Source organism: Copadichromis virginalis, linkage group LG8 (assembly GCF_057382275.1).
Source record: "Copadichromis virginalis isolate Kocher_CV1m ecotype Utaka linkage group LG8, C_Virginalis_male_GT1.1, whole genome shotgun sequence".
In the NCBI taxonomy this organism is placed as follows: domain Eukaryota; kingdom Metazoa; phylum Chordata; class Actinopteri; order Cichliformes; family Cichlidae; genus Copadichromis; species Copadichromis virginalis.
Window position 1 is genome coordinate 24,245,001 of NC_140625.1, and position 24,243 is coordinate 24,269,243.

Below are 24,243 nucleotides of genomic sequence, written 5' to 3' on the forward strand. Positions count from 1 at the left end.
AAAAAGTAACTAAATGTATCCCTGTCTTCCTTCCTTCGGGCAAGTGCCTTAAACTTTTAAGAAATTTATCTTAATAAACTCTATATTATCTTTGGAAAAACACAAAGGCTCCGGCACACTTCCTTATGGGACACCTTTGACACAAGGGGCTAGTTTGGACAGGGTAGTTTGAACCGAAAATGATGCGTCTTTCTTGAGGACTTCATTTGGTCCACCTTGCTTGTACTTGGTTGGACCCACTTTTTCTTTTAGAACTGCTTTAATTCTTCCTGGCATAGATTCAACAACATGTCAGAAACATTGCGTTGATTGAGGCTACGTCCACATTAGCCTGGATAAATTAGAAAACGGCGTTTTCATCAGAAAACACTCCGTGTCCACACTATCATTTTCAGTCGTTTTCACAGAGTTGTGCATCCACATTGAAACGGCAGAAAACGCCTAAGTTCCAGTATTGCGCATGCGTGAAACGCAAGACGTTTCGACCTGCGTCAATTCTGTCTGCCGTTTAGTTACTTTCTGGCTCTTTGAAACGTCGCAGCAAAATGTCGAGGAAAAGCACCGAGTTTTTTAAGTGGACTAACAATGAGGTGTAGTTGTCGCTGCGAGTAACACAAAAGTACGAAGTTGCAAAAGCGATTGAGTTAAAGAATTTGAAGAAAAGCTATCTGGTCATGTACAAACTGATATTAATGTCTAATAGGGCTGTCAAAATTGAGCGCAAACAAAAGAACTGCTGTATAATGCCCTCCGCTATCTTAGCTTAATTGGTCACATGACTGCATCACATGATGCATGTGTCATCGTTTTCGAAAAGGCTCCGGGTTTGCCGTACACACTGCCACGCGTATCCGCTTTGGAGAGCGTTTTCCTTGACCGTCTCAGTGTGGACGGAAGGCCAAAACGGAGACAAAAAGATGCGTTTTCAAACGAAAACACATTAGTGTGGACATGGCCTGAGATCTAGTGACTGTGGCGGCCATGTGAGTATAGTGCACTCACTGTCATGTTCAACAGTGAGTGCACTGTTGCCCATTTAATACTAGCTAAACATTAAGCAGTGTTCAGCTGGTATTAAATGGCCCAAAGTATCTCAAGAAAATATCCACATATGATTACACCACCATCAGCAGCCTGAGCCTGACCAGACCTTTCCAGTCTTCTATTGTCCAATTTTGGTGAGCTGTGAGAACTACAGCTTCAGTTTCTTGTTCTTAACTGACAAAAATGGCAACCTGACTTCTGGCATCAACAAGACATTTTTGCTGTTCACTGGACATTGACTTGTTTTCAAACCACTTTCTGGAAATCTCAGAGATGATCTACTGGGATTTGTTGGGAAAATCCCAGTACATCAGCAGTTTCTGGAATTGTCAGACTAGCCAGTCTGGCACCAACAACCTCAAAGTCGCTTAGGTCACCTTTTTCCCCCATTCTGATGCTCAGTTTGAACATCAGCAGTTTGTCTTGGCCATATCTATATGCCTAAATGCACTGAGTTGCTGCCATATGACTAGCTGATTAGATATTTGCATTAACGAGCAGTTGAACAGGTTTATCTGTGCAATTACCTCCTTCAATGTTTACCCCAGCACTAATGGGTAAACTGCCAACATATGCTAAAGGTTTTCCACTACAGCAGGAACATTATCTCTCCCTGGCTCATTTATTTTTCACTTCCTTGTTTATTTTTTCCAAATATGAAGTGAAGTGAGGGACCCTTCAGGATACCCAACTCAAGCTTGCTGCTGCACTTACATGGCACCCCCCCCAGTGACAGACTTACAATGCAAGCTTTTGATCACAGAGGTGTAGTTAGACCATCAATTCAACGCAGTGCAAACACACTAACCTGAGAGACATACCAACGCTTGTTTAGACTACTGCTGTCAGCATTTCAGAAGCCCCACGCCCACCACAGCACCTAACCGTGGGCTCTGAATCTAGATTTCCCTTGAGGGGAAAATTAGTATTGTCACTTCCCACTTCCTGCTGAGATGAGCTTGATGTTTTATGCTTGATGAGCAATTAGCTAAGAAGATAAAAGCCAAACATTAATGCTGCACATATTCTAAATTTATATAACTATTTAGTAAGAGATGGTTGACTGATATGTTTTTTAGGACAACATAATCGAACGCTCAATTATACTAACAGGCATTATATGGCAAAAAGCGCTGTATTTTTTCCCAGCTCATAGTATTATTCTGTCATTTTTAGTGTCTTTCCAAGACTTTAAGAGATATTACTCATGGCATGTTATGTAAGATGAATGAAATATCTTGCCATTGAACATCTGTCAGATATGTTAATTAAAAGCACTTCTTTGTTGTGCCCGTGAAAGTGCAATTCAGATTGCTTTACATTTCTCTAAATGCAAATCAGCAGTATACAAGCACAATAATGAGGCTTAATTACAGCTCCATGATTAAAAGGCTGAGCTGGAAATGTTCTACAGTGAGTCATGTGAGCGTTGAAGCAGACTCGGCTGCCTGAACTAAAGCCTGCTCTTTATTTGCTTCGGGCTTGTTAAGTGTTCTTGAGTTCGTAATCTGGATATTCAAGGTTACTTAAGAAATTCAGGCCTCCCCTGAAAAACCGTTTATTACTTTTAACGCAACTTGCGCTGCGAATCCTTGCTCATCACAGTCCTAATGATCTCCGCCATCCAGGGAAATTAAATTTCCTCTGTCCTTTACTTTAGGAATACACATGCACTTGAAGCTTTTTATACTTTACAGCACTTTCAGACCGAATATGCATAATAGTTTCTGTGTATCCGGGTTTGAGATGACAGTTTTTATTCACCAAACCAAAATGTCCTTGCCACGTTAAAGGCGTATAAAAAGAATCACGGCTGAAAAACTCGACCGCAACAAATGCCTCTTCACAAAAACAAGCAGTTGTAAAAGATCCATAAATAAACATCTCTCTGACAGTGAGCTTTATAAATCTCTAACGTGTAGGTGTAAGCTGTTACTGTATGTCACAGTAACACCCAGCCAGACGGCATGTACCAGAAAGAGTTGGTAGGCCTCCAGAGTGTAATTTGCCCCCAACCACTTCCACTCTAGTGGAAGACTGCATCTCTTGGGAAGGCAGACACTCTTCACACTGACTCATCTTATGTGTGTGTGTGTTTGTGCGTGTGTGTGTGTGTGTGTGTGTGTGTGTGTGTGTGTGTGTGTGTGTATAGGGTTAGTCTTCGAGTGCATTTGTGGTTAGTAGGGCAAGTTTAGCAGAACTCACACCCTGAAATGACTGATTGCAAGAGACAGGATGCCTCATGAAGGAATGAAGGCAGGACAGATTTCATGTTCTTTCTGTGAAAGCTCCGTTTCAGCAAAACATGCACTACAGTGTGTGGGAGAGTGATTGTTAGGTTCATTAACACCAACATGCTGCACATTCTGGCTGCCTGTTAAAAGGCAGACGAACCAACACCTGTTAATGTATTACTGTGTTTTTTTTCTTTTACTGCTTATGTTTTAGTATAGCTGGCATGTGCTGTCACATATTTATCTTTCATTCTGGATGTTTGTCACTCCTAAAGAGTAGCATTAGTGTGATACAACTAAAAACCACAACAAAAAAGGTATAAATTACATGCTATATAATCTGGAGATACAATAAAATTGTACCTACTGTTGTTTAATGTAATTCATGCCCAGCCTATTTAGAACAGGTCAAGTGTTAAAGAGGGAAAATAATCTTCAGGAAGTTGTATTGCTGATAACATCTCATCTCTCCCCTGCTTTCCAAACCTCTTTGCAAAGCAGAGCCACTGAGACAGTAACGCTGAACAAGTTCAACCCACTGCTGGCAATGCTAAAAAGAAAAGGGAATACGGAAATGGCTAGAAGAGGAGTGTTTGAGCAAGGATGTAATTCAGTGCTTTGCTGCTTTGTTCACAGACATTTACCACGCCTCAAGCTTCCTTCATCTACACCAACTCATACTAATTCGCTCAACTCATCTCTATTTTTTGTTTAAAAAAAAATAGAAAAATTGAATATTTTCAGAAAAGAAAAATGAATATATTTTATTTCCATAATAGCACACAGTTAGTTAAGGCTTAGCCTACTAATCTCCCAACTGACTTTTTCTTTTATATATCCTGCCTTTGCTTTTCACCCACTGTCTCTCCCTCCTGCTGTGCAAGGAAAGAGAAAAAAAATATCACATATAAGAATTGGGGGGAAGGAACAGATTACCACTTTTCATGTGAACAAAAAGATAGCTTGTTGCTGTAAAATAGCCCAATGTTACAGGGTATATACTCACGTTGTGAGCAGCCAGCGGGACTGCTTGGCCAGTCCCAGACAGGCCAGCAGGCAGATGATCAGGTCCAGGATGAGGAGCAGCAGGTATGTGAGCCACCTGCAGACACAGACAGACCACAAAATTAAACTGCTGCTGGTGAATGCCTTTTATTTATGGGAGGTGATGGAACATGGGAGGTTAAAAAGAAATTCAGTTTCTGAAATGTAGCTTTTATTTTTGTAGTTTTGCCTTTATTTCTACCCGTAGTAATACCTTTGTTGTCAATAGCTGGAGATGGGTTTCTCTTGAAAGCAACCAACAACATTCTTTCACAGCAGGCATCACTACCAATTTATTTTAAATTACACATACAGAAATATGAATTCTGAGAGGTAAATCTGCCACATAATTGTTTAAAATTGCACCTCACTCCTCTGTGCTAGCTAGTGGTTTAGCAACTGTTAAAAAACAGGGTTTACAAGCATTTATTCTGCAGAGAATCATTCTTATTATAATTAATCAAAACATACAGAAAAATTCGATCGATGTTGGAACCTAGTGAAATAAAAAATGACTCGTAAAGACAAGCAGGAAAAGAAAGAAAGGGTAAAGTATTGCACCTCATTTCACATCATCGGATACGTGCATTAGAGGCGTGTGTGAAAGTGTGTTCGTGCTCGCGGGTATAACGTGGTAGAGTTGTCCACCTCACTGTAACCATCTGTTATTCGAACAGTTTGTGGCTGGACATAGTAAACCTGTCCAGATGGCTTATAATGAATGGATTCAAATCCATGTGGCTGAATGTTTCATGGTATGAAAAATACAAACTGTGGGGAATCGTTTCAGTCTATTTCCATCGTTGTTCATCTTCCACCCTGCATACATAACTCTGACATCACTTTGTATATTCTTATTGTGTATTTAATCATTTCTTTCTACTTCTCACCAGCCAGAGTTTCTACCCCTCTGAGAGAATCCATCTCACATCTTTTCTCCATCTTTTTCCTTTTCCTCCCCCTCTTCGTCAGTCTCTTTAATCTCTCTCCCCTCTCTCTCTTTCCCTTTTAGCCCCTTTTCTCTCCCTCGCCGCCATCTCCTTCCTCGTTTTATCTTCCCCCCCTCGGCAGGGGACAGTACAAGAAGCTGGGGCATCAGCATGGGAGGTACTTCAGTAACGCTGCCACCTTGTTGTCTATGTTATCCTAATCTAATTAGAGTCTGAGCAAAGCATGAATACATGCAGGAGGTTGAACGGGCGGCATGTATGTATAATAAAAAGCAAGACCTCTTTTCCTCAAGAAACAAAATACACACTGAGATTTGTCAGTCTTTCCTGATGTTTTGCTCAAGTTCTACCTGTTTACCCTCACAGACAGGTCAAAGGTGACTGGATCCTGCATCTAAGCGTCAGGTCATTTCATGAGAAAAAAATCTGGCTTTTGAAAGTGTTTATGTACACAAATATTTAACTGTCTGCAATGTATCTGACTTCAAAACACAGGAATAACAATGAAAAATCGCTCTTCCATTTTTAATCGCTTATCCTTGTGAAGGGCACGTTGCCAGTCCATCACAGGGATAACACCCAGAGACAGACAGTCATTCACACTCAGATTAATACCTACGGCCAATTTAGAATCACCAGTTAATCATTAATTAATCTAAGAGGCATGTCTGTGGACCGTGGGAGGAAGCTGCAGCCCCTGGTGAGGACCCACACAAGCACAGAGAGAACAGGTAAACTCTGCTGAGCAGTTCTTTCCACTTAGAAACCATGTAGATAAAGAAAAAAGGTACTGATGTTGTCAATATCTTAACCTGATGTGGTAAAAACAGATCAATAGAGAGAGAATAAAACTGCATGGTAAACTAAGAATGGTTAGGAACAGTAGTTTTGCATTGGGCCACAGTTAAAAGAAATACTGAGCAATTCCTGGAAGTAATAATGTTACTTTTTGTGACTAAGTAAGAAAACAACACTGGAAGAGTGAACAACACACAGGCTTTTATAAGTTCAACATGAAAAAGAAAAGAAGAAAAAAGAAAAACAGGAAGCACACACAGCCAACCGCACAGAAGCTATTTGTTGGAGTGCAGCAGTGATAATGAGTCCATTAACAGCTTACAATGTCTGGCTGTCTGCTTGCAGTCTGCCTACACTTCTAGCATGGAGCTATGCGGGGCATTTTTTTCCTCTAAGACGATGAGAGTAACAACAGTGAGACAAAGCCTCGGAAAATAGTTCCGCTAACACGTTGCAGTAGTTTTTGCAGTAATAGCTGCTGTTTTCATTTATGCAATGATTGCTAATTATTCAATAGGATGCTTTTTTTGAACATCCTAAAGAACTGTCTGGAAGATAATTCACATGCAGTATGTAGGTACACACACAAACACAGCTGCATTATTATTTAAACCCACCCAATAAATATTATGTGAGATATTCAGGTCATAGCATGTAGAAAGTAATCTATTCTACCGTGTTTAAATTGCTCATTGCAGCTATAAAATGAATGTGAATGACTATATGCAAGTTTGTTTTATTTGGATTATTTTTTTTAACATAACACTGATGAATTAGCTTTTTAGGTGCACCGATGCTTAGATGTCTTCTAGATAAACTTTTGCCATATAAACTGATTAAAGACTGCATGTATGTATGAAAAGTAAACTTGTTCCAAAGTTATTAATAATTATATTCCTTAAACACTTTTCTACTGATTTTCATTGTATAAATAAATTTGAAAATTTCACCTCCCACGTGTCTGGGAAGCTTTAAACCGTTAAAAATGTTCAGGGCAACGGAAACGTGCACCAACAGAAATAACCTTCCTGAATCCTGTCCTCGAGCTCTGGGTGTTTTTCTCCTCCTGTTTAACTAGACACTTTTATAGCATCGAGTAAACAGATTCGCACACAGTACAACCTTGACACATGTACTCTTCTGTTCCCCACCTGTAGTACTCTATGGTTGCTGACTGATCGGCAATGGATGCCAGGTCCACTTTAGCTTTTTCCCAGTCAGACAGTCCGAGCAGCTGTTTGATCACATTGTCAGCCATCTGCTGCATGAACTGCAGGGTCTGCACGTAGTCGCCCCGTGTTGCAAAGATCTCATCAAGCCTCGCAAGGTGCTGGTGCAGCCCACTCCTCATGTTGCCCATGGTGCCTGAAACCTGGAGCGCACAAGAAGAAAGAGTGGGGTAAGATTAACTGACACAGCAAATACAGTTAGAGGGTATGAGTCAATGGTATTATAATACATTAATAGATCTATCTAAAGTACTGCATAGAAGTCCTGAGAAACTAAATTTCTTTCTGTGTTTTTTAGGAAAATTAGGTGGTGATTTATTGAAAAACATGCAAATGTACACAGAAATAAAAAATACAACCTGTAAGGCAAAAAAGAGAGTTTGTTCACTTTCAAAAAGCTTGAAAGTCAGTATTTGGTATGACCACCTTTATTCTTCAACACAGCCTGAACTCTCTTAGGCAAGTGTTCTTCTAACTTTTATAAGTAGTCTTCAGGAATAGTTTTCTAAACTTCTTGAAGGACATTCCACAGCTCCTTTGGCAGTCTTTTATCCCCTTCTCTGTCAAGATGAACCGCTTTAATAATGTGTGCTTGCTTTTTTATTCATTTATGTTTTTACTGTTGTTGTTGAAGCAATCAGACAGTTTCCAGACGGTACAGCATGGTTGATCAAAAGCTGATGGCTCAAACACAGCCTAAAACAATCACAGAGCCTCCACTGTGTTTTACAAAGGGCTAAAAACAGACAGTTTTAACCCGTTTCTGACCTCTTCTGACTCTCAGATAGTATTCGTCTGCAACCTTGACAGTTCTTTTGCACTTAACATGCCAAAGTCCATGTTTTTTGTTTTTTTTTAAGGACACATTGCAAAGATATGCCAATAGCTCTATCAGAATCACCTTGCTGGTGCAAAAATACTATTTCATGCCTGACAAGTTCACAAATTATGTGTTTTTGCAAAAGCAGCTAGTAACAAAGTCCTTAAAGCTATCTTATCAGGTACAAGGACTGGATTGCAGAAGGATGTAAAAACAGTTCATCTATCTATCTGTCTGAAACAATGTACTTAACAGCAGTGAATTGTAGCAATGGACTACATATACTAAGTATAATATGCTTCTAATAATATTCTAAATATAGAAATTTTCTGTTGCTTAAAGTGAGGCACTCAACCGGTCAGTCAACAGCTGCTCTTATTCAGCTTTTCACTGAACAATGAACAGAAAAGTCCATATGAAACAGCTGTGTGTGTGTGTGTGTGTGTGTGTGTGTGTGTGTGTGTGTGTGTGTGTGTGTAGGAAATCAACATTGAAGTAATTCATCTTCATGTGTTAAATGCTTAGGCAGTGAGAAGTCTTCTTCAACATGTATGAACTTCCATTAGTTTACAACATCTCCAACAAAAGCAGACGAAGCAGGAAACGCAATCAATCTGAGGCCACTCCCTGACCTTTAGCCATGCGCTTAGCGTGGTTAAAGGTCAGGGAATAGCCTGACCTTTATGGGGATGGCAACATCTCTCTGTTGGTCAGTAAGTCTCTCCACCGCTTTGTTAAAACATCTTTAAAATTATCTAAAAAAAAATCAACTGTTAAAAAAAATGGTTTTCATAGTTTCCACATCGTAGATTATGAATCAAAGCACTCAAATCCTTGGAAGAGAAATGACTTGAAAGTCAAATGACTACTTAGTGTGTTCTCATCCAGTTTTGCACTATAGATTTTTTTTTTAACATGCAGGTTAGATTTAAGCACCTGGAAAGATACTAACACAGACCTTTACAACAGTAACCCCACATCATGCAAAAGCTGATGCCATAACTCAGTGTTGCACACCACTGCTGAAGACAACTTGTACTTGTTAGTGTAAGATGACGAACATGTCAAGACTTGCACACTCATTAGCATTTAGCTTATAGCCCTGAGTAATAAAGCGTTTTCATAAACCTGTCAGACAACTAGCATTAACCACAACATTTTTGCTTTTCTTCATGGCAATAAGAAACCGAAGCTCCTGGAGAAAACTCAAGCAAGCACAGGAACAACATGCAGGCTCCACACACAAGGACTCTGTCTGGGTTCAAATCAAGTATCCTATGAGGCACTGACCCACCGTGCTGCCATAGAGTCAACCCACCAGCCTTTAACGCTTGAAGTCTTATTCACAGAAAACTCATCAATACAACTGATGCTTTAATGAGTTGTCAGCAAAACATACAAGTTTGAACACAGCATAATGTTTTCTATGCCAGACTTTTCTGCTAAAATAATAATGTACTGACAGTGTTTTTTTTATTACTGAGGTCATGTGTTTGCCTGAAAGAAGTTCCCAGAATTATGGACAAAGGTGAGATTTTTCGTAAACATGGAGGTTGGTCTGTGCTGCCACTCAGCAGCAGAGCTCAGACAGAGGACCGTGTGGGAGAGCTGGGCTACTGTGCATGTTGATGCAGTTTTAGTTTAAGTAAACAGATCCGCTTGGAAAACAGCCAAAACTAGAAATCGCAGAGGCAAAACAGCAGGTTTGCTAGTGCTGCTGTTGGTGGTTAGATATTTTTTTCAAACCAACACCTCACTATGAGACTTATAGTTTATTTACCTGTTTAAGCCCGAAAGGAAGAGTGATCCCCTAAGCCAAACAACAAACAGATAAACAGCAAACAGACACATTTATTGTGACAAATCACATTTTTATTTATGGCCAAGACAACATTATACAGTATTTATGTAACAAATATCGAACCATCTTCTTGGGTTTAATTACTGTGTACTTTGCTTGAAGGGAGAAGTTGTTTACAGGGAAATGGTGTTCGTGGAGACAACCTGCTATAAGATAATTAAAAAGGGAAATAAGCGCTCTTATTCAGCTCTGGGTACTTGGCATTCACAAGCAAGACTACTCATATTGTTGATGGCTTTGTCAGGGACAAGACTTGCTGAAGCTAAAAGGAAAGTTTGGATAGCAGTAATTAGTTGGTTTTGCATGTAATGTGTGGGCCACATTATACAGCTTACGGAAGAGCTGAGAATAAATACATAATGAGAAAAAAGGAAGAGAAAGGTTAAGTGCAGCTGATTGAGAATTGTTTGCTAAACTTTCATAAATATGTCTTCATAAACGAATCATTGGACTGCCCACAATTAAAACTATATTTTTCTTTCAAAAAGTGAACGATATTAGACATAATGCGTTATAACATGAATAATGTTTACTAGAATGTCTCAAATCGAGTTTTTTTGCTATTAATGCAGATTCATTTCCTTTTCGTGTGATCTGACTACCCAGGTCAAAATTCCAAACATAAGAGAAACCAGATGAAGTTTGATTTAGTTTATCTTCCTTTGTATTTAACTTTGATAAAGTTGTGCATGTTGTTAATCCTTTTGATGAACGATGCTATTCCATAAGGTCGCTCCTTACAAAATTAGTCATTAGATGTCGATTACCTTAATGAAAAAATCTAACCTGACATACTTGTATAAAAGCAGAGCAACTACTGAAAATCACAGGTTTAAAGAACTCGTCCATTCTTATAGTGAGACAGAAAAGGGAGTTAGATGTGATGTGATTAAAGTAGAGTTAGGTGGATCCAAGTGTAGACACTTGTAAGCCATCTGGGCATTGGGGGGAAAATCCAATGCACAGCAGCAGATCTACAACAGAAAGGCTGAAAAAGAAAAGAATTACAATGTTGCAATGAGCCAGTAAAATTCAACTTGGTTGAAATGCTGTGTTGGGACCTTAAGAGAGCTGTGGATAAAACAAATTCCCACAAAATCCAATTAACTAAAGCAATGTTTTAGAGAAGGATCATTCTGTGGATCAGAATTCCTCCTCAACGATGTGAGAGACTGATAAAGTCATACAGAAAATAATCACTACAAGTTATTGCTGCTGAAAGTGCTCCTATGAGCTGCTGAATAATGGGGTGCACACAGTGCTGTGAAAACATCACATTTCCTTACATCATTCATACTGGTGCGCCTCCTGATTTATGGGTGAATGTTTTCAGAGGACGTTAATATAGTATTCTCAAAGAAATTGATCACTTTAATCGCAGCAAACCTTTTTAATTTTCATTTAAAGTTATCACTTTGATTGATTGCCATAAGAATAATCAGACAGAAATCCAGCACACAGTGGCTTCTGGGTTTTACAAAAAGAAACAGATCGTATGCACAGGCATGTAGCACTCTGTACTTTGTTATCTGATCACTCATCAATACATCTTCTTCTTCAAACTGAGAAGATGAAATTGCAGATGAAAAATGAAAGCACATATCTGATCCTCGCCTCCTGTGTAAAAATCTTATCTAAAATGCCCAGGGAGACAGACAATCCAGCTAATCTCTCCTTCATCTTGGTCTGATACTCACTGTGTGGGTTGATCCGCACCGATCAAGAAGATATAATTCCCCTTTTCCAGTCATCTCAGCCTTTATCTCAGACTGATGTTTTAAGGGCACGGAGAAGTACTTTCCGCCTCACATCTTTTCTAAACAAACAATTTACAGTAGATTGTACTCAGTGCCTAGCTATTTTCTTGTGGGATATTCATTTCTACATGCCAGAGGGTAAACAACAAACAATGAAAAAAGTCTAAAGAACCATTATACGTGACATTATTCGGATAAAATATGCGTAACCTTAAGCAGAGAAAAATGACAATGGGGTGTGACGTTTCAAATGTAGATTCTCGCTTCAGGAAATGGAAAAAAATACAGATCAATGGGAATCATGTGGAGACTCTTGTTTACACATTTTAAAGCCCCTGAGCATCATTTGAAGGGGAGAAACAGTTATGTAGTCTCAGATCCTACTTACAGAAAACCTTGCCATTTGCCATGTCCGTCTTTCAAAACGCCATCATTTTTTCCAATGACGTATTGTAATGCCCACGGGTAACTTAATCCATCCTGTCTCCTAAGGCCTGTACACATTTCAGGCAAGAAATGTTTCCTTTGTTTAGCCCTCAGGGAGACCTACGGCCATTTTTTCGTCCTCAGCGTTTTTTAATATTAGGCCATTTTCACTGTGTTGAATAGAATATAGCCAAACCTTCCAACCCTTTTTTCCCCCCTTTTTTCTTTAGAATTGCAGTCTCCGTTTATTCGATTAGCTTAAAGTGGCTAAGCTACAAACCGCCATCCACTTGAGGTCCTAGAGCCATAAATCGCCCCATTGACTTCCATTATAAACGCTATTTTTCACTGCAGAATTATTACCGTTAACATCTGGGTGATGGCTTAGGTTTCATTTTTGTTTTGGACAAGAGGCCTTAGAATTGTAATTTTTTTATTTGTCCACCGGGTGGCGCCCTTGCTCCACATTTGACCCGGGGCTGGAAAACAGCGGGCTGCTTGGACAGACCTGCGGGGAATGAAGCCTCATTTCCGGCGTGCAGCAGCGGCTTCGCCCGCTGATCGGACGGGACCATTTTCGGCCCCTAGGACCGTATGAGGGTGCTTTTTTTTTGTAGTCAACAGGAAATGACGTATTTGTTGTCACGTGGTATCGGATGTGTGTGCTGCAAAAATGAGTCCCCGGTGATCGTGCCCCGGTAATCGTCGCGACTTACCCCGGCAAGAATGCACTTATTTCGACCTAGAGGAGGAGCATTTGCCGCCTGGAGACCATTTTCTGGTCCTGAAAAAAAAATAAAAGGCGATCGAAATGACTGTTGGTGCCAATCTTTAGTCCATCTAAAGGCCTAATTATAATAACAATTGAATATTACCTCAAATGGTTTTTTTGGAAAATATTCAAGTTTTATGTTTTTGGGGCAAAAAAGCAGTGCGCTCATGTGACGAAACCGGGATATAAAGGGTTAAAATCCGCGAAACGTAATTAAAACTTGACATGAATATTTCAAGGAGAAGTAGGTCTAAAAGATTGGCTAATTTAAAGTGGAATAAAATATTAATGTATAAATTTTTTATAGCACTTTTTTGGGCGTGGTCGATTGGGACCGATAGTGTGTGCATTTTATGAAATACGCTCCTGCAAAAAAAATAAAAGGCGATCGAAATGACTGTTGGTGCCAATCTTTGGTCCATCCAAAGGCCTAATTAAAAGTACAATAAAATATAACTTTCAAATGTATTTTATGGAAAATATTTCATTTTTTCATTTTTTTCGCCAAAAACGGCCGTGCGCTCATGTGACAAAACCGGGATATAAAGGGTTAAAATCCGCGAAATATAATTAAAACTTTATATGAATATTTCAAGGAGAAGTAGGTCTAAAATATTGGCTAATTTAAAGTGGAAAAAAATATTAATGTATAATCTTTTTATAGCACTTTTTATGGCAAGGTCGATTTTTGGCTCTAGGACCTCATAAGGGGTACTTTTTTTAGGACCCCCCCAAGGGTTAAGCCCTGGTCTGAGATTCTACAGAATATAAATGCCACTTCCTTCACTAGAATTCGATCTCTATCTTTAAGCCTGTTCGGGCTGGTATGTCTCTGTGGAAGTGATGCCTCAGAGAGATGAGGGATCACAAAACAGAGAGTGAATGTAAAAGAACAGTTCTAATTTGAGGCACAAACCTCCCAGAAAGTGTTCGTCTCTGAGATGAACCATGTAAAAAGAAAAGAAAAAAAAGGAGTAATTTCTAATTCTTTGTAGTGTTTTCCTTTTTAAAAATTCAGTGCTGCTGAGCAGGCATCACAGAATCACTTACAATCGTCTCGTAATTGCTTGATAAATGAGAACCGTTTGACTGTATTTTTGAAATTTAAAAAAAGGATAAGATATGGAATCAGATCTTTTTTCTGCAATCCATTGTGTCTGTATGATAGAAGAAGAGAAAAGTTTCTTCAATTAAAATTGAATGTGGGAGCTAGAGCGTGAAATGGAACATGGGTCTGAAGTGCCTTGGCAGCTCGGTCACAGTTAAAGATAGAGACCATCTTCACCACTGGGTACCGAAGCTCTGAAAACATCTCTTTAAAAATAAATTCCTTTTTTAAGTTTGATACTGAATGATCACGAAGCTTCTAGGAGGTCATCCTTCAGAGTGGATTAGTGGTGTTTATGAGTTTGTTGATGAAAGACTGAACAAGTTTTCAAAGATGATGTTTCTCCTTAAGTTTTTGCAAAACTGTTACTTCTTCTACACATTTTGAGGTAAAGCATCAGTTGCTCTGATAAAGATAAGTCTCACATCGCTGGTTTTCTCCAATTTAGATATTTACACACAGAGTGATGCAGTCCACTGCCTCAGCAAACACCTTGGTTGTCTCCTTACTGTGGAAGAGCAGTTTTGCTTTCAGGCTCTTTCCTGTTATCCAAAATCCTCTCCCATTCCCTATACATGAGCAAAACCATCCACAGTCCAACTGTTTGTTCTAAATTAACTTGTAAATTTTGGTGCTGGACTTTCAATTCCCCTTTGACTGCAACAGTTTATTACAATCCTTTTTGCTTGAGAAAATTTATGCTAAACACATGCGCATAGGCCTATAAAAACAAGCCATGCTTCTATTCTACTCATTTCCAGTTACACTGAATGAAACAACTACATTTGCAGAAAACCAACGAATAGTCGTAAATTTAGCAAAACTGGCATGTACCACAGACTCCATGAAAATCTGTAGTTTGTGGCACAGTTTAGTCAACTGGTGTTGTGGTAGTCACATCAATGGCAGTAATATGCTGTCATGTTGAACTACAAACTTCTAGGTAAAAGAACTACAGCAGTGAACACAAATTCACCTTTTCCTATAAACCTGTATGTAAGTAGAGATGGATGTGATCACCACGAAATTGCCAAAAGCTGTAGTTCTTCCAATAACAATGTGAAGCTGTTTAGATATTTTGCATGGGACAAAAACAGTCTGGTGCCTTTAGACATGTTCATGTGGACTGACTTGATTTTTGAACCAGCTTTACATCGTTATTAGAAGAACTACATCTTTTGGTGATGTCATGGTGATTACATCTGTACAGACTGTTTTTGCCCCATATAAATATGCATTTACATATTTTACATGGGACAAAAACAGTCTGAGGGCTTACCGACATGGGTTTTGGAACCATCGTCAAGTTGCTGTCAGTTGAGGAACATTTGACACTTGTTCATCAATTTAAATTTTAATCCCCAGATGTTGATGCTTATGTCTAGGCCACACACATGTCAATCGCCAGCTCTACTTTACCCCTAACAATACCTCAAGATACTTAAATTTCTTTGAGAAATGTCATTTCTAAGAGACAGAAGAAAAACCATGGTCAGGCTGTAAATATGGGCATACAAGGTGCTCATAAAATACCAGAAGCTTGGCCGGAAACACTCTTTCCCTACAACCATAATAAATTCACCTGGACAGAATAGGGCTCTATGTGACCTTGAATATGTTCTTTATGTTCCGTTGAGGTTTTTTGACACTTAATATAAGCGAGTTAAACATCAGGTTCTTACACTAGGAGTATTTACAAAAATAACTATAATAAATAAATAATTGTGTTTCAATATTAGCTTGTATAACGAAAAGCTTACCGTTTTGTGTTATTACAGAAGCTTCTAGTGAGAATGGTGTAAAATGGTGTCAGGCCAGCATCCAAACCTTAGTTGAGCTCCGGCCAATTGTTCAGTTACTGACCCAGACACTGACCTAGTCCACTGGATGATTGCGTTCCAAAAGCTCTAATAACATCCTTCACCCGCAGAGTTATTATTGGTGTTTAAACACTCCAAATATGAGATCAGTCCCATTACCACTAAAAGGCATCCAAGCGGGCCAGTTTCCAGAGCTAACATTACTGTTCGAAAGCAATACTGCTGAAATGCAAGTGTTTTTTTTTTAAACTCACTTTCCCAATAGGTTTATTTCGTGGTCTGCCTCAGAGGGAATTGAGTTTGTTAAATTTTTATAACAAACTGAACTAAACTTGTAAAGTAGGGCTGAACGATATATCGCATTTGCGATAATATCGCGACATGATCAAGTGCAATTTTCTAACCGCAAAGGCTGCGATTATACTCTGGACATGTCCAAATTCATGGGCTGCATCCTCCTGAGGCCGCATTTGTAGACCGATTACGTCACAGCGACGCGCCGAAGGCTGTCCAAATTACTACCATATCCCAGAATTCATAGCGCGGCCCAGCCAAACTCCAGTTTCCAACAATGGCGGCCGCTACTAAGTTTTAAAATTACTCATACTAATCTTTCTGGGTCACAAAATAAACTTTTAAAATATTTTCAGGCGAGAAAGTAGTTGTGTAAACATCAAATATCTGCTCGGTTTATCAAGATATCCCATATTTGCAAAAGTGCTTCGACGTTTTCAGAGGCGTCTGCTACCCACCAGCTCGACAGCTAGCCGGGAGCTCGAGGGTTACTGATGCGGCCGAGAACGGCACAACTCCCGGCACATCATTTTCAGATCACCGCGGAGTTTCGCTGCTCGGGTTAAACGTGATATATAAGTCACTTAGACAACCTAAAAATGTTATTGTTGGGCTTTTTTCGGTGTTTTGTTTGTTCGTGAGTAAATCGGTTTGGCTGAGATTAAAGTTATTAGATTAGATAAAATAAAACTTTATTAATCCCCCGGGTGGGTTCCTCCTTGGTTTTCACACAGCTGACTAAACGTCAAACAGAAAACTTATTAAACAGAAGTATGAGACAGTCGAGAATTTACACCAGTGTCTGGTTATATTTTAGATAGCAAGAAGCAGACGGCCGCGTTTATTAAACTCCACCGAGACAGCGGTGACGCTAATCAGAAGGCTAGACCGTCCAATTTCACGCCTTTAAATTTTAAAGGCGTGTTTGTGTGTGTGTTTATACAATTGCTATTATGTTTGCACTTTATGTGTAATGTTACTGACTGCAGAGATCAGTAAGATGTGTGTATTTTTTATTTATTAGTTTTATTTATTTAATATTATTTTTTAATTGAATGACTGTCTAGTAGTTCACAGATGTCGAAAAACTGAGTGTGGTAAAGCCACTGATTTTTTTTATGTATATTTCTGCAATCTGCACATTGTACTGACTTTCATTTTAATGTTTACACCAGGGTTCCTTGTCAGCACTTTATGCTCAGATGTTTGTAAGCTAAAAATAAACTATTGTGTATGTTCAAATATACTGTTGTGATTGAAGAAGTTAAATAAAAATGTCAGTCATCAATTCATGCATCACCTCATGTCATCATAACAGAGGTCTGTCTTCCAGGAAAGAACAGTTTAAAATTAATGTAATATAGTATTGGCCATACTATATGATGTATTGCTTGTCTTTGTTTAATAATACAGAAGACAAAGACCTTAAAAAATAATCGCATATCGCATCGCAATCGCAATATTGGGCCAAAAAATCGCAATTAGATTATTTTCCATAATCGTTCAGCCCTATTGTAAAGTGTGTATCTTTTTTTATTGTTTTGAGCTTAAGAGTGGAGAGTTGTTCACAGATTCTCACTATGTATGACTAGTGTATATAGTATGTTGCATGGTTGATGTTATGTACTGTAGACCAAAGCACCACTTAGGAAGTCTGCATAAAAATGATTGGTCCTAGCTAACAAGTTGTGTGCATGCAAGGCAGGTAAGCTGTGTGTATCAACTGCAATTGTTATAGTTTCAGCATCACCACCAGTTGTAATTGGCTATGCAGCATTAATTGTTTAATAACCTGTTTGTTATTTAGACGCTGTGGTGCATCCTTCATCTGCGTATTTGGCTCTCTATTTTTTTCCAATTTAAAACCAGAGTAATATTCTATATTCTCGCTATTCCTCCGTATTCATTTGCTCGAGCCACCTTCTTCATCTTTTTCCAGGTTTCCGTGTGAGTCTGTGTCCATAACACATCATAAGCATATATTCCAGACCGTTACTAATGAAACTCTCAATAGCAGCAGAGGAAAAAAAGCATCTGATGACAAAGAACCTAACTTTCCTCCTTTTCTCACTTATATTCTGAGCTTACCCCTTTTCTAAACTTTCTAGGAGCTGGGCTAAAAGGCATTTGCGTGGTCAAAAGGGCAGAGAGGCCTTCATTGTCAATGATTTCAATGCCGATTTTAACCCCGACTCTGCCAATCAGACGGGCTTGCACTGCTCCTTGTTCTACCCATCAAAGGGCTTTGTCTCCTGGGCTCATGGTTGATTAGGTGGGGGGAGACTAGGAACTGTGTGTGGCACACTGGGCTCTTTGTCCAACTCAAGAATTAGACTCCTTAAGAGTCTATAGCAGCGTGCAATGAACTCACTCATGCACATGCACACACAGGCATGCACATTCACACACATAAGATGCCCAAATAAAGGCCACTATGTCCAATTAAGTGCTTGCACAAGTTCACACACCCTAGAGGAACATACTGATAAGTGCTCCAATATGCAATATATTATTGATTTCTCTCCACTTATTATTAGGATTCTGATAAACTAATGTGTTTGTCCACTTTCCAAAATTATTGGCAGAGAATCAGAGAACAATAAATAAAATCTAGAAATGCCAAGAGATGCATCTTTGCCTCTTTATTATAGTAATACAAGCTTAATATGCGATTATATTGATCAAATGGAATAAATCAAAAATGCTAACTTGTGTGTTGTACAGTATGGTAATCCCAGATGACCAAATAGAGTAGCCCAAGTGATATCTCAACCTCAGCAGTCACAGAGATCTTACATGCTTCCAGTTTAAAATATTGATGAAGTCCCACAGCTTAGAACCACTCTCCTTTTAAATCTGTGATTATTTTCCCTAATCATCAGCATCAGATGTCCTAACATGCCACAGAACACTGGTACAAACAAGAGGTTACACATTACTCCAGTTTTGGCTTCTCTTCATTGGTTGCCTGTAAATTTTAGGGTTCATTTTAAAATTTTAGTTGTAACTTTTAGAGCTCTGCATGGTGAAGCTCCCCAGTATATCTCTGACCTGTTGAAACCTCATGCTTCATCCCGAGCACTTAGGTCTTCAGGTCAGAGGCTACTGGTGGTCCCACGTACTAGATTTAAAACACGTGGGGATCGGGCTTTTCAGGCACTGGCACCTAGGCTGTGGAACTCTCTGCCGTTGTCTTTACGCTGTCTAGACTCTACTGACTCCTTTAAAAAGCAGCTGAAGACATTTTTATACAAACGGGCTTTTAACTAATTTAATTAATTTTAACTTGTATGTCTGATCTTACTGTAAAGCACTTTGTGATTTTTATCTGTGAAATGTGCTATATAAATAAATTTTACTTACTTACTTACTTACTGCTGCAGAAAGCGCGCTGCAGGCTCTCTCGAGACGTGTTTATTACCGAGGCCAAGTCGAGTCGCCACGCTGAGTGTCTCACACACCACTACATTAATCTCCATTAATACAAATGGAGACTTAATCCCTACTCTTTGACAGCGAGTTATCCTGGGTCTGCTCCTGCATCGACACTGGTCAAACGCCTGATGAGAACACACAGTGAAGGCTTTAAAACCTCAACAATTAATAGCTACACGATGTTCTATTACTGCTGGCAAATATAACTAGAAGATAACAGTTTTAAGAATGGGTTAAGTGCAGATACCAGTGTTAAAAAGAAGTCTGACAAGTGATGCCAGCAGTACTAATATTATTTTGTTTGTTTGTTTTTGCTATATAGTGTGTATATAGTGTGTTACTATTTAAATTTTATTCCTGCACAGTTAGCGTGGAGCACCTATAATTTTATTCTACATCTACAATGACAATAAAAGGCTGTTCTAGTCTATATTTATGCCCTCTTTAGTGCCAAGAATACACAAAAAATCATTAAAAAAAGTCTTTCCAGTTTGAATCATGCTCACGTTCACACCTATGGGCAATTTAGAATCACCAGTTAATCTAACACCATGCATTTCTTTGGACTGGGGGAGAAGCAATAAAGCAAACTCCACTGAGACAATGCCCCAGACTGGAAGGCTAACCACCACACCACTTTTAAATATCAGTAGATATCAGTGTAAAATTCCACATTTTGGAATTTAGTCTTAGTCTTTACTGGAGTCCTAATCAAGTGTCAAATGATGGCGTTTCTTATGGAAAACTGCATCTGGACAAAATTAAAGAATCCTCAAAAAACACAGTGAACTTAACTGAGCATAAAAGACAGGACGGCTCTGTGTTTGCTGAAGCCACAGAGGCTAGGAGAAGGTGGAGCAGGCAGAGGGAGTGTGTGTCTCTCTCAGAGGACGAGGTTTGTGTGTGGAGAGGCTGTCAATTTGTGTGTAGCCGTAAATAGCTATAAAAAAAACCCATAAAAACATTTAAAGGCATACTAAATTGAGTCCTGTGGGCTTTCCTTCTCTTTGGAGCCTGTGTGGTTGTGCGCCTGTGTGTGGGAATACATCACATCCAGCCTTTCCGAAGTCTTCACCCAGAGTTGTTTGAGTCGTGCTTCATTGGTCACTCATTTATAAACCATGCATGTTATGAAATGGCGGGAATTTAATCAAATGCTTTCAATTTATTTTTGCAAACTAATACATGATGTAATCTCATCCGTCCAGAGATATGTGAAGCGTTAATTGTGTGACACTAATATGTTTGTAAATGATGCTTTACATACCAGACTGTCCACTCCACCCAGCGTGTGATTGGCGTTGTACAAGGAGTAGGTCATCTGGTATACACCGTCATTGGTCTCGCTGTTGCCATAGAAACCCACACCCACTGCGACGCTGCAGAGAAAAGATGCATAAAGGCGCAGGTGAACCTTTGATAAAGAAGGAGCAGAATATAAAAGCAGTCTCTTGGATTTTAAATCATCTACATCCAAAGTGCTGCCATTTTCGGTCCTTAAATTAAAAGTTTGCCAGCTTCAAAGCCATTATCACAACCTGGCTGAGATTAAACATTAATGCGAAACGACCCGTAAACAACAATTTTCTGTCTACTTGAAAACATCTTTGCCAAACTGCAGTGGAAATATACAACTTACAAGGTAGTATAGCATGGCACACTGGAAAAGAGCACAACGTTTTATGAATATTTGATGCCTTTTTTTTTAAAGATAAAAAAAAAAGAATTTGGCTATTATCATAAAGCAGTATCGTCAATTTCTGCATCAGGCTTGAGTTTTGGAAAATTTTTAAATGTATGAGGTTAATGAGGCACTTTGGGACAGAAATTTTGTTTTAGCTATTCAGTAATTATTTCCCACTGTAAACAGCTGTGAAGCAGTATGAATGGTATTACAGTGCGAAGGCTGAGTTGCTGAGTGTGTCGGTGAATTCAGGGAGTAAAAGCCAGCTCGCCCAAAGGGTCTGATCTAGCTTACAGAATGATTTTAGAAAGGTGTGAAAAATGAAGAAAAGTAGGGTATTGTATTTCTGGAGCTTTTAATGTATTTTACATCAGGAAGCGCTGCTGTTGTTAAGGCGTTAAGAATTGATCTCTCCATCGCTCCATCCATTTGTTAGACTGCTCATTTTATCCTAACCAGTGGTCTGAGGTGTCAGTTTAACAGCCTTGTCACTAACAGACATTAGCTGTCTGTCTCATCACACCGTAGTGTGTCCGATGTGTTATTTTTTGATAAATATCGCCAACTTTTTATGTAAATACAACAAACAGGATGAGGAAAAACTAAGATGCCTTAATGAATAACAATAAATTGCTGATTTATAGAAAATAAATACCTGTAATTTGTGTATGTGGGTGTTTGATGCACATATATCTCACAGCGCAATGAAGCAGCAAATGAAGCAGCAAAAGCTTTTTGGATTTCTGCGTTAATTTTTGTAAACAACATTCTTTGAATCAGAAATTATACAATACAGGCCTCTGGAACGCGTGTGCATAAATTGAAACCACTTTTGCATATTCAGCCATCCAAGGATTTAATTTGTTGAGCTGGAGCATCAGCACAAACAGAATAATAACCGGCGCATTCTAAACACACACACTTAAGTAGTCTCTCTGAGCTCCACTTTTTCCCTAAGTGCCGTCATATTGTGCTGCCATGTGATGGGATTTCAAAGTAGCCGCACAGTTGTTAACTACAAGAAGATTTAATGCTGCAACACAATGTCTCACAATATACTCCAAAGACCCTGCACAAGAATCCTCTGCAAAGACAAGGATGTCCAAGTCTTGCACTACAGACACTGAAGGCCGTAGATCAGAGCAGTGAGCAAGTGTTTTATACCCTTTCTTTTCAATAACTACGCAGGACAAAAAAGGAATACAGATCCCGTATATGACCATGATCTGTGAGAAACAGGACATGACAGAGCTTAGTACACCTCCCAAGGGAAACTTTATATACACTGCTTGCACTCAAATACAACAGTGCAACAGTAACTTCAAAGATTATGGGCATCTGAGAAGCTTACATAGTTTCAATTCTCCTTGGATCAGGAGAACTGAACTCAACTGAAAACAAGGATGTAAGAATCTGAAAGTCAACTCTCACATTACAAATTGCACTCATATCTCTCCTCTCCAAAGTGTGATAAAAATAGACACTTTTTTATGCCTTTTTATGCCTGTTTTCTTTTTTTATTCAAGTTCATATTGTCATTGCAATGCTAAAATTACCTGCAGACCACTTTAATAGGTAGACCTGTTCTAATGCTGTCAGGCATACAGAGTAGGTCAGAACGACCTGCTGAAGTTCAAACTGAGCTTCAGAAAGGAGAACAGAAGAAGGACTTCAAACCTTGATGCAGATGTGTTACAGCTGCAGGAGAACACATTGGGTTCACCAGCTCACTAAAACAGCAGAAAATTCTACAGCAGAAAACTTGAAGAACAGTGCCAGGTCTGCTGATTTCCGCTACACCATTGGACACCAGGGTCAGAATTTAGCCTAAACAACATGCAAGCATTGTCACGATCCTGGGTCATTTTGTTGTTTATGGTTTATGTTTAAGTTCATTAGCTTATCTAATTTCATTTCTATTTTGCCTATGTTGCCCTGTTATAGTTCATTGTTTATTAGATTCCACTTGTGTCTTCACCCCTGTGTTTAAGTCTCCCTTGTCCTTCATGTGTGTCAGGTCTGCGTGTGTTATGTTGTCAAGCTCGTGTTGTCATGTTTCCTGTTCTGTTTTGAAGAGGTCTGGTGTCCCACGTTCATTGTGTTTAGTTTCACTTCCCCTGTGGCGTCATTATGTTATTTCTAATCAGCTCCTTTCCCATGCGTTTCCACTTTCCCTGTTCACCTCCCGTGTGATTTAGTCTGTGTGTTTTCATTCATTCCTTGTCAGGTTGTCTGTTGAGTTTTCATCATGTTTCCATGCCTCCATGTTTCCAGGTTCTTCCATGTTCAGGTATTTTTGACACACTTTGGGATCCTTAGTACCAGCTGAGGTTAGTTTAAACAGCTACATGAGCATTGTTACTGTAGCATAGCCATCCCTTTCTGATCACAGTGTACCCATCTTTTGATGGCTGCTTCCAGCAGGATAATGTGCCATGTCACAAAGCTTAGATCATCTCAAACTGATTTCGTGAACATGTCATTGAGTTCACTGTCCTCAAATGGCCTCCACAGTCACCAGATCTCAATCCAGTGGAGCACTTTAGGAATGTGGTGAAACAGTAAATTTGCATCATGGATAAGCAGCTGACAAATCCGCAGCCACTCTGTGATGTTATCATGTCGTTATGGAGCAAAAACTGATCTAAGCCATGAAGAACTAAGGCAGTTCTCAAAGCAAAAGCGGGTCCAAATCAATACTAACAAGGTGCACCTATAGCGCTCTGCCCACTAATAAATAAATACTGACCATCATTTACTGAACAAGGTTAAATGTTTAGAAGGTCTTTTGTGTGTGATTTTTTTTATTGCACACAATAGTAATGCAACACACTGAAGACACTATTTGTAGGTCAGCACTACTTCGCGTGGCAGGTCAGGACTAAAAGAAAACTAAGCAGGACTCAACCTGACTGAGCTTTAGATTAAGGCTGTGGTTCCTACAGACTTATCCCTGATGTTCCGGAT

General features: G+C 39.2%; 1 protein-coding gene across 2 annotated transcripts in view; it reads right to left on the reverse strand.

Annotated features, from left to right (window-relative positions):
* The window catches only part of ttyh2 (tweety family member 2), a 73,349-nt gene that overhangs the window by 19,832 nt on the left and 29,274 nt on the right, over positions 1 to 24,243 (reverse strand). For both annotated transcript variants that reach the window (XM_085466735.1, XM_085466736.1), the window contains exons 3-5: positions 20,860 to 20,971; positions 7,222 to 7,442; positions 4,285 to 4,380 (exon numbers count right to left, since the gene is read on the reverse strand). In XM_085466735.1, the coding sequence (XP_085322861.1) occupies positions 4,285 to 4,380; positions 7,222 to 7,442; positions 20,860 to 20,971 (429 nt within the window). The remainder of the gene's footprint in view (positions 1 to 4,284; positions 4,381 to 7,221; positions 7,443 to 20,859; positions 20,972 to 24,243) is intronic.